Genomic DNA, 13,156 nt, shown 5'->3' with positions numbered 1-13,156 from the left:
CCAGAGAAAGACCTGGAATACACTGGTAACTCCGGCTATATCCAGGGAAGGAGTCTACTTTTCATTTGCTGTGATAGACACCATGACCAGGGCAACTTATGAAAGAAAGCATTTAATTTGGGGGTTCATGGTTCCAGAGGTTGGAGTCCATGATCATCATGGCAGGGACCATGGCAGCAGGCACACAGGCATGGCGCCAGAGCAGAGGCTGAGCGCTCACCTCTTATCTCTGGTAAGAGACGGAAAGCAAGAGCTAACTGGGAATGGCTTGGGCTCTTGAAACCTCAAAGCCCACCTCCGGGAAGACACTTCCTCCAACAAGCCCACTCCTCCTAATCCTTCCCCAACAGTGACAAAGGCAGATGAAGCATTAAATATATGAGTCTTGCTGGGTGGTGGTGGAGCATGCCTTTAATCCCAGCACTTGGGAGACAGAGGCAGGTGGATTTCTGAGTTCAAGGCCAACCTGGTCTACAGAGTGAGTTCTAGGACAGCCAGGGATACACGGAGAAACCCTGTCTCAAAAACAAAACAAAACAAAACAAAACAAAACAAAACAAAAAATGTATGAGCCTCTGGGGACTATTCTCATTCAAACCACATTATTTTATTATATTGTTTTGAGACAGGGTCTCTCCATATAGTCTTCGGCTGGAACTTGATCTATAGACCAGGCTGGCCTTGAACTCACAAAGATATGCCTGCCTCTGCCTCTGCCTCTGCCTTCTGCCCTCTGTCTTGCTTCCCGAGTGCTGGGATTCAAGGCATGCACCACCACTGGCTGACTGTTTTGTTTTTGAGACAGAGTACCACTTTGAGCTGGCCTTAAAGTCCCAGCAATTTTCTTCCCCCAGCCTTTTGAGAACTATGATTACAAGTATGCACCTCATCTGGCTTTATTTATTTATTTTATGTGTATGAGTACACTGTAGCTGTACAGATGGTCGTGAGCCATCATGTGTGTAGCTGCTGGGAATTGAACTCAGGATGGCCCCGCTAGCTCCGGTCCGCTCGTTCCAGCACACTGTAGCTGTCTTCAGATGCGCCAGAAGAGGGCGTCAGATCTCATTATGGATGGTTTTGAGCCACCATGTGGTTCCTGGGAATTGAACCTAGGACCTCTTGAAGAGCAGTCAGTGCTCTTAACCACTGAGCCATCTCTCCAACCCCCATTTATTTCTTTATGTGTGTGTGTGTGTGTGTGTATGTGCGCGCGACATATCTTATATGTGGAGGTCAGAGGGCAACCATATGTGTCCTAGTGATTGAAATTAGGCTTTTAGTTACTGAACCATCTTACTGGCCCCTATTTATTTACTACTACTACTACTACTACTACTACTACTACTACTACTACTACTACTACTACTATGAATTTACCTATTAATGAGACAATCTCATGTAGCCAAGGCTATATTTGAACTCCTGATCTTCTGCCTGTATCACAGACTCAGACAACCACATCCTGCCCCACCTAGCACTGAGGCATGCTGTTTGGGATTCTTCTCACGATGTGTTTCCATCTGGCTTTGCCATAGTCCACGATAGCATCTGAAGTTGTCAATGAAGCCATATGGGTGGATGGAAGTAGATTGTTCTTCCCCCTGCTCTACACCTACAAGCTGCACGTCGGGTCTGGGGCTCATGCCTCCACACTGCCTCATCTACCTGCATGACTGACAGCAGTGTTCCCAGCTCTGTGGTCATCAATGATTTTCAATTTGCCAATGTGGACATGCTTCATTACCACAGTTAGAAACCAGATGGCAATTTTGGAGTGCGGCTTCATAAGGACCTTCAGTCTTTTGCCGATGACATTGAGAGCACCGGCTAGCAGAATCTTATGTACCATCGCTGAAGCTTGGAAAGATGGACGAAGGGGCCTGACTCCAACTTCTTTTTTTTTTTTTCTTTGAGATTTTATTTTGGATTTGGCATGGTGGCACAAACCTCTAGTTCCAGCACTCATGAGGTCTGTGTGAATTTGAGGCCAGCCTGGTTTACATAGTGAGCTCCAAGCCAGCCAGGGCTACATAGAAAGAACCTATTTGAAAACAAACAAAACATGATATTTTTCTCTGTAATTTAATTTTTTTAACTTTTAATTTATTTACCTTTATTTGCATTGATGTTTTACCTGAATGGATGTCTCCTTGAAAGTGTCAGATCAACTAGAAAGAGTTACAGACAGTTGTAAGCCGCCATGTGAGTGCTGAGATTTGAACCCAGGTCCTCTGGAAGAGCAACCAGTTTCCTTAATCATTGAGCCATCTCTCCAGCCCCCTGTGTATTTTTAATTATTTGTACATGTGTGAATGTGTACGTGAGGGCAGGTACCAGAGGAGTTTAGAACAGAACATGCCCTAGAGCCGGAGTCACAAATGGTTTTGAGCCCCCTGATGTGGGTGCTGGGAACCAAATAGGTCCCCTACAAGAGCAGTAAACATCCTTAACCACAGAGTTGTCTGTCTCTGCAGCTTCTCTCATTGTTACTGTAAATGTCTAGTCCTTTATTTCCGATCAGAGACATTTGCTGATTTTAAAGGAAAAGATGGACTTTGATCACTGAGGCAGACACGGGAAAGCAGTTGTGCAAAGTGAGCTCAGGCAAGGGATGGCAGGAGTAAGCAGGATGCAAAGGCTTGGCGAAAGAGGACAATGGGATGCCTAGAAACCAGAGATCCCACAAAAGAGATGGATGCTGGTGCCTGAGCAGACAGAGGCGGAGCCTTGGACGGATTGTAGCATCGAGAGCAGCCAGACATGTGGCTGGTGATTCCATACGTGGGCAGAAAAACCCCAAGGTCAAGTAGCAACCGGAGCCCCCCTCCCGCACGCCCCCCCCCGTGGGAGCATGGGATGCGAAGGCAGAGATGGCTGCATTCCTGGAAGCGTGCAGCTCCTCTGGAGAGAAATGGGCTCCCTCTGCCTACTCTGTGTCTTTCCACCTCTGTAGGTGCCGCTGTCCCCACTCTACAGATCAGGAAACCGAGGCCTAGAGCTGTGAAATTCCTTGCTTGAGTTGGCACTGGCTGAGTTTGCAACCTCCTAGCACAGCTGGGACGGAATGTTCTAAATAAGACCCAAATACAGACCTGGCAGCAAGTGCAGTCCCAGAACTGTCGTCAGTCAGAGCGGTCTTCTGCCTGCCAGAATCTCAAGAGCCCCGCCCCCTGCCTTGGGGCAGATGCTTAATTTTAATTTTAATTTTAGGCTTCCAGAAGGGAATCCTGATGTCCCTCTCAGGCTAGAGTCAGGAATCTTAGACTCCAACACCAGCCCAGCCTCTCCAGCGGCTGAGTGTGTCTGTACTCTTCCTCCAAGAGAGGGTGGGAGACACCACCTAGGGCTGGGGAGGTGACACAGTGGGTAAGAGCCATTGCTGTGTAAACGTGAGGCCCTGAATTCGAACCTCCAGCACCTATGGAAAATGCAAGGGATGGCTGAGCTCCCCCAGCACGAGGGCAGGGGCATGTAGACAGAGGTGGGCTCCAAGAGGTATGTGGCCAACCAGTTATCCAAAATGTCAAGCTTCCAGTTCAGCGAGAGAGACAGACCCTGCCTCACGGCAGTAAGAGGGAAAACAGTTAAGTGTCTGTCTCCACACCCAACATTCCTCTGGGGTTCCTGCACGCTCACATGCACCACACACTGATACATTACCCCCACGCCAAACACTCATATGCTATATTTACATACACCACACATGCGACACACACAGACCACAGTCACACAGACACAAGAACACACACATATAAAGATAAAATTAACTTGAGAAAAAGCTATCCCAGATGAAATTCCTTTTTTGTTGTGATGCTTTTAATATTTTGAGATGAGGTCTCCTGTGATTTGGGCTAGCCTTGCACTCCATCCTTGCTTGCTTCCTCACCGTAACTGATGATGACTTTGAACTCCTGGCCCTCCTACTTCTAGCTACCAAAGGCTATTATTGAATCACAATGCCTGGCTTGAAAATAATTTTTTTTGTGTGGGGGGGGTCGAGATAGGGTTTCTCTGTGTATCTCTGGCTGTCCTGGAACTCACTCTGTAGACCAGGCTGGCCTCAAACTCAGAAATCCACCTGCCTCTGCCTCCCAAGTGCTGGGATTAAAGGCGTGCAACACCACCGCCTGGTTTTTTTTTTTTTTTTTAAGGCAAAGCCTTATGTAGTCAAGGAGACCTTAGAACTTGTTATATAGCCGTGTCTGGCCTTGAACTCCTCTTGATCCTGAGTTCTAGTATACCCCGCCCCCCCCCACACACACACTTGACTCCCAAGACCTAGCTTAAAAATATCTTTAAGAAACGATTGTTTTTATTTTAAATTATGTGTATTATGTGTCCAAGTAGATACACACGATGGAGGTGCCTGCAGAGACCAGAAGTGTGTGATCACCCTGGAGACGGAGTTACACACGGTTGTAAGATGCTCAGTATGAATGTTAGATATTAAATCCGGGTCCTTTTCCAGAGCAGTGCATGATCTTAGCTTTAGCCATCTTCCCAGTCCCTAAAATATCTTTTCCATTCTTTCAGGGCTGAGGACCAAACCCAGGGCCGTGAGCTTTGGAGGCAAAAGTCCTACCACCGGGCTAAATCCCTACCCCCCTAAAATATCTTTTTAGAATTTAATTTTTTCCCCCCTGAGACAGGGTGTCTCTGTGTAGCCCTGGCTGTCCTGGAACTCACTCTGTAGACCAGGCTGGCCTCAAAGAATTTAAATATTTTTAATATTTGTTTGGGGCTCTGGCACATCCATGTGTGAAGGTCAGGGGACATCTTGCAGGAGTCAGTTCTCTTCTTCCACTATGTGGGTTCTGGGGATTGGACTCAGGTTGTCAGGGTTACACAACAAGCCCCTTTACCTATCTTGCCCTCAACTTGAAAAATCTCTCTGTTTTTTTTTTTTTTTTTTTTTTGGTTTTTCGAGACAGGGTTTCTCTGTGTAGCTCTGGCTGTCCTGGAACTCACTCTGTAAAACAGGCTGGCCTCGAACTCAGAAATCCACCTGCCTCTGCCTCCCAAGCTTGAAAATATCTTAAGGGGGGAGGGGCAGGCCACAACAATACTAGACAGAAATTCCTCCCTCACCCCATCCAATTCAAATACAGCCCAAGACATAGGTCAGGAATCATGGGGTGGAAACAGGTCCTTTATTTGAGGGTAGACTCCAGGGTGGGATGGTAGGAAGAGGCAGCAGCTTAGGGGGCCCAGCTGGCTGGATGAGACACGAGGTGGCTGGAGGGTGCTCTCAGCTGCAGGTATCAGGCTCAGGACAGGAATTGTCAGCCATCAGAGCTAAGCCTGCTTGGTGCCCTGTGCCTACAGGGACCAGAAACTGGTGGCCAAAGTTTGCCCCACCCCCAGTGCCCATAAAGCAACCAAGAGGGTAACCTCTGAGTCCTCTGTCCCTTCAAGGAGGAGCCAGGACCACTGGGGTCAGATTCTGTGGAGGCCAGACAGAGAGAACACTCAGAGGGGGCAGGGATCCCCACCCCACTTTCCGAAGAGCAGGCACAGCTGGAAGAACAAACACTTTAATGCAGGCTACACAACGGGTCCCACAGCACACAGCAGGCACACAGAAGCCTCGCCCAGCCCCTTCCTCAGGGAAAACCACACTGTGCACACGGCCCTAGCTGCTGCCCAGGGCTGCAGCGGGCTAAGGGCTGTCACCTACTGGTTCTCTTCCCTGCTGGCAGCATGAGGAGACAAAGACACAAAGGCTCAGCTGGACTCTCAGACACTGAACTCTCAGGGCTGAGCCCAGATCCCACCCAACATCTGGCAGGGATAACCTCAGACAGAGAGAGAAGAGGCACGGCTCCCATGGTGGTGGTGGGGAAGGATGTTGGAGGGGAGTCACTGGCCTTAGGACCACCCCGTGGAAGCTGGTTGCCAGGCAGGAGGTGTAGGGAACCCCGGCTGGCTGTGGACTCACAGTGTCTGGTAAGTGCTGTCCTTGGCCTTGAGGAAGCGCAACACAAAGAAAGCTGTTGCTTGCAGACTCAGTACTAGCACAATGCCCCCAATGAAGCTAGCTCCGTCAAAACCTGGGCTGTGGTCTTCAGGGATGGGGGGACTCCCTGCAGAATGAGGCAGAGCAGAGGTCACAACAGGCCACCAAGATCCCAGACTCATCCCTCAACTGATACCTTGAGGCTTTAAGTCCTGGGGGGTGGGGGGGCTAGGCTACCATGCTCTGAAGTCCAGTTGGGGGCTGGGGAATGCAGCTAAGTGGTGGAGCTTAGGTTAGCTTGTCTAGTGAAGCCTTAGGTACAATCCCTGCAGTCTCACACACACACACACAGACACACACACACACACACATACACACGTGCACATACACATGCACACATACACAGACACACACGCATATGCACATGCACATACACACACAGACACACACGTGCGCGCACACACACACTCATACACTCATACACATGCACACACATGCACATGCACATACATACACACTCACACACGAACACACAGTGCACACACACTCACCACACATACACACGCACACATATGCATACACTCACACACACACAGAGAGGGGGAGGGGGAGGGGGAGGCACTATTTTAGGCCCTTCAAGCCTGAGCACAGATGAAAGGGACACAGTCCTTTGGACTTCTAAGCTTGGAATCTTCACCAAGAAAGGAGGGACCAGAGCAAAGGCCAGCACCCTATTGAGCGGGCCCATGAAGACTAGACTACGGGGCCAGACCTGGCTGGCTCCCTGCCCTTTCCTTCTGCCCTTCCCCCTTTGTAGGGCAGGGTCACAGCACTGCAGTCAGTAGCCTATGCGGCAGTGGTTACCGGCTGTACCACATTACCCATCAATTCTGACCAGGGATTTGATTTCAGGCCCTGGGCCAGGTGCCCAGGGCAGGAAAACACCCGGGAGGGGAATATCATTCTGGGACAATGGACACAGGGCCCGACTGAGAACAGGGTCCCCTTTCCAGAGGACATGGACGGTGCAGAATCTAAGAACAGGAAATGGGAAGGATGGCTGTGCTGGCTGAGGCTGAGAGCTGCAGAGGATGCTGGTGGAAGAGGAGAGAAAGGGAAGCCGTGAGCTGGGCACGGCAGATCTGGGGCTCGGGCCGAGGGAGCTGAGCCATCAATAATTTATTCCTTAAGATCAGTTTCCGGCTTTAATTAACCAAGAGCCTCTTCAGCCATCCTGGCTGAAGTTTAGTGACCTCCGGGCCTCGGAGCGGGAGTGTGGGGACCTAGAGACAGATGGGAACCCACTGTGGAGACTTCAGCTTGTAGCAGGTGGTCAAGGAGGGCGTCTCTTAGCAACTGGAGCCACGCCCCCTCAGCTCCCAGCACGGATCTGGAGGGGGTCACCTAGAGTTCCCAGAACTGAACCGGTGGGGAGGGACGCTGCCCTTTCCCGACTGCTTTGGATGAGGCAGATGCTTAACTGGACCTTTCTGACTCATAAGTCCTCAGGCCCTGGGAGGCAAGAATCAGTCCAACCCACCTTCCAGGTGTAAAAATGTACTGGGAGCCAGGCGGTGGTGGCGCACGCCTTTAATCCCAGCACTTGGGAGGCAGAGGCAGGCGGATTTCTGAGTTTGAGGCCAGCCTGGTCTATAGAGTGAGTTCCAGGACAGCCAGGGCTACACAGAGAAACCCTGTCCGGAGAAAACAAAAACAAAAACAAAAACAAAAAGAACATTAAAACAACAACAAAAACAAAAAGCACTGGGAGAGAACTCAGACTGAGGTCACAGGCATGTGTGCCTCAAGCTGCCTCTCCCTCAGCAGCTGTCCTGTTCCCTATTCCCTGAGGAGGATCCTACCTGTGGTACTTGCCTTCGGTTCCTCAGTGGAATGATGGTGGGAAGCTGAGGAGACAGGGAATCCACAATCAAACACCTCTCCTTGCTATCAGGAACCCCAAGCCTGGGCCAGTAGCTGGGCCCACTTCCTGTTCAGATCACACCCTTGCCCCATTCAAGCCTGGTCATCCCGTCTCCTCCCCTGTCTTCTCCCCTAGTTGTGCTCTGTCTCTATCTACAAGGCTCATCTCTAATGCCCCTTGCTTCAGGAAGACCCCGCCATTCCAAAGACCTCCTCGCCAGAGGAGGTGCTAGCTACCGCAAGCTCCTGGGCACACTGGACCAAATTATAGGCTAAGATACCAGCCGGGGCATGATACAAGTGTTCCTGGATGAGAAGCCAGCAGTTCGTGGATGCAGTCCACTTCCTGAGAGACTGTGGCTCGGGACTCCTCACTCCCCTCCCTTCGTGTAGGCTTAGCTTACCTGGGCATGACTCTGAGCGGTTATAGATTGAACAACCCTCCTTGACTGCCTCAGCTTGGGCCACACAGTGTCCTGGGGGGAGAAGGAACAGAAAAGGGGCTTGGGGAGAGAGATGGGTTGGGAGGGGGTGCATATAGACAAGAGGATGTTCCGGGGCAACTACTTACCTGGCTCCTCTGGCTCGCATTGCTGCCAGACACAAATAGAGAGGTTGTGGGCTCTGTCCACACAGCGTTCACAGTGTCCCAGGTGTTTACAGCCCCCCTGGGCAGTAGGCCAGACGTTCAGTCGGAGCAGGGCTCCCCGCCCAAAGCCATGAGCTCCTTTCCCTGAGAGTAGGGGCGCGAATGGGAAGAAAGCAGCAGAAAGCCAGGTGCCAAGCTGCAGTACCTCTCCCACTACAGCCACTCGCACCTCTGCACAGGTTTGGAGCTTCTCCAAGCCCTGATTAAACTAGCCTGAGCTACACCCTCTACCCCCAGCCTCTTTCCATACACACTCCTGAAGTTCCCAGGGGTGACCTCCTCCACACTCACCTAAGTCTCCTAGTCCCCCACACCTGAAACCTCTAAACATGCACTAGGGATCTCAACACACCCCCTGGAGTCCTGCAGAGGTCGAAAACGTTCCCTCCCACAAGCCTGCTGCGCTGGAAGAAGCTAAAGTAAGCTACACCTTCCATCTGCCTGGACCCTGCTCAGATGCTGCTCAGCATTACCAGCTAGAACCAGCTGGGCACACAGGAGGAGGCAACAACAGCCGCCGCAGAGAGCAGCACGCAAGGCGCGGGGTCCGGGTGCGGCCATGGGCGCGAGGGCCGGGACTGGGGGGGTCGGTGGACAGCTGGTGTGGCGCGTCCTTTCTTGACTCCACTCGCCCAGCTAGCCAGAGCCAGACCTGGGCAACGGGGGCGTGGTCAGGCTGGAGCGTGGTTGCCCTGTGGGCGTGGCTGGTGGGTGGGACCTGTGGGCGGGTCCAGGTAGAGCTTGGCTCCGCGGTGGTGGAGCTAGAGAAGAGAGGCCAAGAGGTGTGGCTGTGATCTGCGAGTTAAGGCGGGGCTTGAACGAAAAAGGGGTGGGTTTACTGAGGGGCAGCTTCAAGGAGGAAGGATTTCTATGAGAACAGGCCTTGTCAACATAGCAACTATGTTTTGGTGAGTTTTTAGGGAATGCCTGTGTAGCTCTGGCTGTCCCGGAACTCACTGCTGTAGACCAGTGCTGAGAGTAAAGGCCTATGCCACTACCTAACTCAACCTACGGGTCGTGACCCCTTAAGCAAAACTATCTCAAAAAATTATTTACATTATGATTCACGACAGTAGCAAAATTACAAAATAATTTTATGGTTGGGAGGTCACCACAAGAAGAATTGTATTGAAGAGTCCCTGCGTTAGGGGAATTGAGAATCCACTCTAAGCCCTAGAGACATTCTTTTTTTTTTTTTAAATATTTATTTATTTATTCATTTTATGTATATGTAGCTGTCTTCAGACACACCAGAAGAGGGCATCAGATCCCATTACAGATTGTTGTGAGCCACCATGTGATTGCTGGGAAGTGAACTCAGGACCTCTGGAATAACAGCCAGTGCTCTTAACTGCTAAGCCATCTCTCCAGCCCTTAGAGACTGTTTTTAACCCTGTCTCCCAGGTGAGGCTTCAGAAAGGTGAGAGAGCAGTCTAAACCCACAGTGGTAAACTTGGGACTTGATTCAGACTACACCACATAATATACACACTCTTGTCTGTGGAAGGCTGGACCAGGACTCAGCTGCCCCTCGCCTTTGGCTGGCCATTCCCAGCCGTGGGAGCACCATGGCTTGTCCTGCCTCCAGCTCATCACATCTCTGGGTCATAAATGGTGCCATTCCTGGATCTCTGAGCCTTTGGGGAATCTTCCTCATGGTTCCTCTCCTGTCCTGGAACAGTCTCTGTGCAGCCGATTCTCAGCTCCTTTGCAGGGAGCTCCATTTCCTCTGCCAACTTCTCAATCAGTTGTAGCCCTCTTAGTCCTGAGCCTAAGTTCGCCCTCTCCTGTGATCATCTTAGCTATTCTTCTGCTGTCAGGTCCCACTTAAGAGCCAGCAAGTAAGGCCAGGGATGTGGTTCATTCTGAAGAATGCTTGGCTAGCATGCCTCTAGGCTTGATCCCTAGCACTGCACAGACCAGACTGGGAGTTAGTGTGTGCAGTCCCAGCGCTTGGGTGGTAGAAACAGAAGAATCAGAAGTACAAGAATGCCATTTGCTACTGAGAGGAAGTTAGAGACAACTTAGGCTAAGGAACCCCTGTCTTAAAACGGGGGAGGTAGGGGAAAGATGTTAACCTGGCATAGTGGAACATGCCTTTCATACCAGCACTCCAGAGACAGAGACAGTCAGATCTCTGTGAATTTGCAGACAGCCTGATCTACACAGAAAGTTCCAGGACAACCAGGATGACAGAGAGACCGTGCCTCAAAACAACAAAGGGGCGGGGGGCTGGAGAGATGGCTTGGTAATGAAAAGCACTGGCTGCACTTCCAAATCTAGGTTTGATTCTAGGTCCACATGGTGGCCCACAAGTACCTGTAACTCTAGTTCCAGGGGATCCAGCGTGGCCCTCTGGTCTTCACAGACACCAGGCATGAAAGTGGTACACAGACATATATTCAGGTAAATTATCTACTCATATACATTAAAATAATAATAATAATAATAATAATAATAATAATAATAATAATAATAATAATAAAAAGGTCACCAAAGGACCAGATATCTATCACCCAGTACTTGGGAGGTTGGGGCAGGAAGGCTGTAGATTTTAATCCAGCTTGGGCTACATCAATGAGATCCAGTCCCGCACCCTTCCAAAAACGGGGCTTGAGATGTAGCTCAAGGATAAAGCACTTGCTTTGCATTGCATGGCCCTGAATTTGAACCTCACAGCAGCAACAGTAACCAACAAATCTCTAATCTCCATCTCCACACCAACCCTGGCTCTATAGTTACCACACCTATAGCTGAAAATAGCCCTAACAATCAGTACCTCTCTCCCGTTTTTAATTAAAAATCTAAAATTTACTTCATTTTAGGGATACATGAGTTAAGTCTGCATTTATGTCTGTGTGCCATGTATGTACCTGGTGCCCTCAGAGGCCAGAAGAGGGTATTGGATCCCCTGTAACTTGAGTTATAAAAGGTTACCTAGGCATGGTAGCACATGCCTTCAATCTAAGCACGTGGGAAGGACACAGATCTCTGTAAGTCCAAGGCCAGCCTGGTCTACATAGAAAGTTCCAAGGCAGCTACATAGAGAAATCCTATCTCGAAACAGCAACAAAATGATTTATAAAGGGGTGTGAGCCTCTGTGTGGGTGCCGGGGATCAGTTCTGACTCCTCAGGAAGAATAACCACTGAGCCATCTCTCTAATCTCCAGTAACCCTCTCCTATCATCAAGATATAAAATATAGGGGCTGGAGAGATGGCTCAGCGGTTAAGAGCACTGACTGCTCTTCCAGAGGTCCTGAGTTCAAATCCCAGCAACCACATGGTGGCTCACAACCACCGTAATAAGATCTGATGCCGTCTTCTGGAGTGTCTGAAGACAGCTACAGTGTACTTACATATAATAAATAAATAAATCTTTAAAAAAAAAAGATGTAAAATATATTCTAATCAGAGCTATTCAGCTAATGTTCACAACTGCATGAACTGTCATCTTTAATTGGCAACTGCTCAGGGGAAGTTACACCTCAGCTGGGACTGGGTGGGCGTGGGGGCTGTTTCCTGTGCACTCCACCTAAGTACTCTTAGGCCTCTATTTCCTGTCCTCCATACAGGAAAGCCCCAGTTTCTGTGCTCCTCACTGCCAGTCACCCAGGTTGGATCTCAGCGTTCTGTTTTCACCCTAGCGCTTGCCCCTAGTTAAAATCCTCACTCGCCGGGCAGTGGTGGTGCAGTCTTTAATCCCAGCACTTGGGAGGCAGAGGCAGAAGGCCAACCTGGTCTACAGAGTGAGTTCCAGGACAGCCAGGGCTACACAGAGAAACCCCATCTTGAAAAACAAAAACAAAACAAAACAAACAAACTAACAAAATCCTCACTCAACAGGGCAGTGTTGGCACATGCCTTTAATCCCAGCACTCTGGAGGCAGAGGCAGGCGGATCTCTGAGTTCGAGGTCAGCCTGATCTACACAGAGCGAGTTCCAGGACAGCCAGGGCCAAACGGAGAAACCCTGTCTCAAAAAGCAAAACAAAACGAAAACCAAAACCCCTGAATCCTCAGGCTTAATCCACCATGTGTCGGGGCCCTGGCCTACAGCCCCTCCCTGAGCTGGCCCCCCACACAGATGTGCACATCTCCTCCAATTAGCCGCTTGTCTGCTGACCCACCCCCCCATGCGGAACCCTTGGATTCCTGACTCTGGCAGTATCTTGCTTGTCTCCGGTTTTCCCAGTCATATCTCACTTCCAAGATAGCAGGTCATCCTTTTTGCCCTATCCTAGCTCTCTACCCGTGTCTCCATCTGTCTAGCTAAGTAATTCTTTGGGACACCAGTGGGAATGATCCTTGGAAGCAAAACCGCCCGAGGCCCTGTGACCTCTCAACCCCACGTGCACCTTCCAGCTCAAGGTCCTCCATCATCCACTGAGTCTCTCCTAATGCCTTCTGGGCTCAGCCCCTGCGCTCACTTGTCTCTTCTCTTCTTTTTATCAGCCCCCTCCCTGGTCCTCACATACTTCCCCTCCTGGGGGACTGTCCACTTACTGTGCCCTGTCTAGGAAACTCATCTGTTCCCTCAAGTGACTCAGTTTTTTTTGTTTTGTTTTGTTTTGTTTTTTGTTTTTTCAAGACAGGGTTTCTCTGTATAGCCCTGGCTGTCCTGGAA

General features: G+C 50.2%; 1 protein-coding gene across 1 annotated transcript in view; it reads right to left on the bottom strand.

Moving 5' to 3' along the window:
* Positions 1-5,134: 5,134 nt before the first annotated feature.
* The window catches only part of Cd164l2 (CD164 molecule like 2), a 13,786-nt gene continuing 5,764 nt past the window's right edge, over positions 5,135-13,156 (bottom strand). The window contains exons 2-7 of the mRNA XM_031376913.1: positions 9,005-9,292; positions 8,454-8,615; positions 8,287-8,358; positions 7,822-7,866; positions 5,942-6,086; positions 5,135-5,446 (exon numbers count right to left, since the gene is read on the bottom strand). Coding sequence (XP_031232773.1) covers positions 5,440-5,446; positions 5,942-6,086; positions 7,822-7,866; positions 8,287-8,358; positions 8,454-8,615; positions 9,005-9,092 — 519 coding nt within the window. The 5' untranslated portion in view covers positions 9,093-9,292 and the 3' untranslated portion in view covers positions 5,135-5,439. The remainder of the gene's footprint in view (positions 5,447-5,941; positions 6,087-7,821; positions 7,867-8,286; positions 8,359-8,453; positions 8,616-9,004; positions 9,293-13,156) is intronic.

Source organism: Mastomys coucha, unplaced genomic scaffold (assembly GCF_008632895.1).
Source record: "Mastomys coucha isolate ucsf_1 unplaced genomic scaffold, UCSF_Mcou_1 pScaffold18, whole genome shotgun sequence".
Classification (NCBI taxonomy): Eukaryota; Metazoa; Chordata; class Mammalia; order Rodentia; family Muridae; genus Mastomys; species Mastomys coucha.
This window is presented reverse-complemented; position numbering and strand designations above follow the sequence as displayed.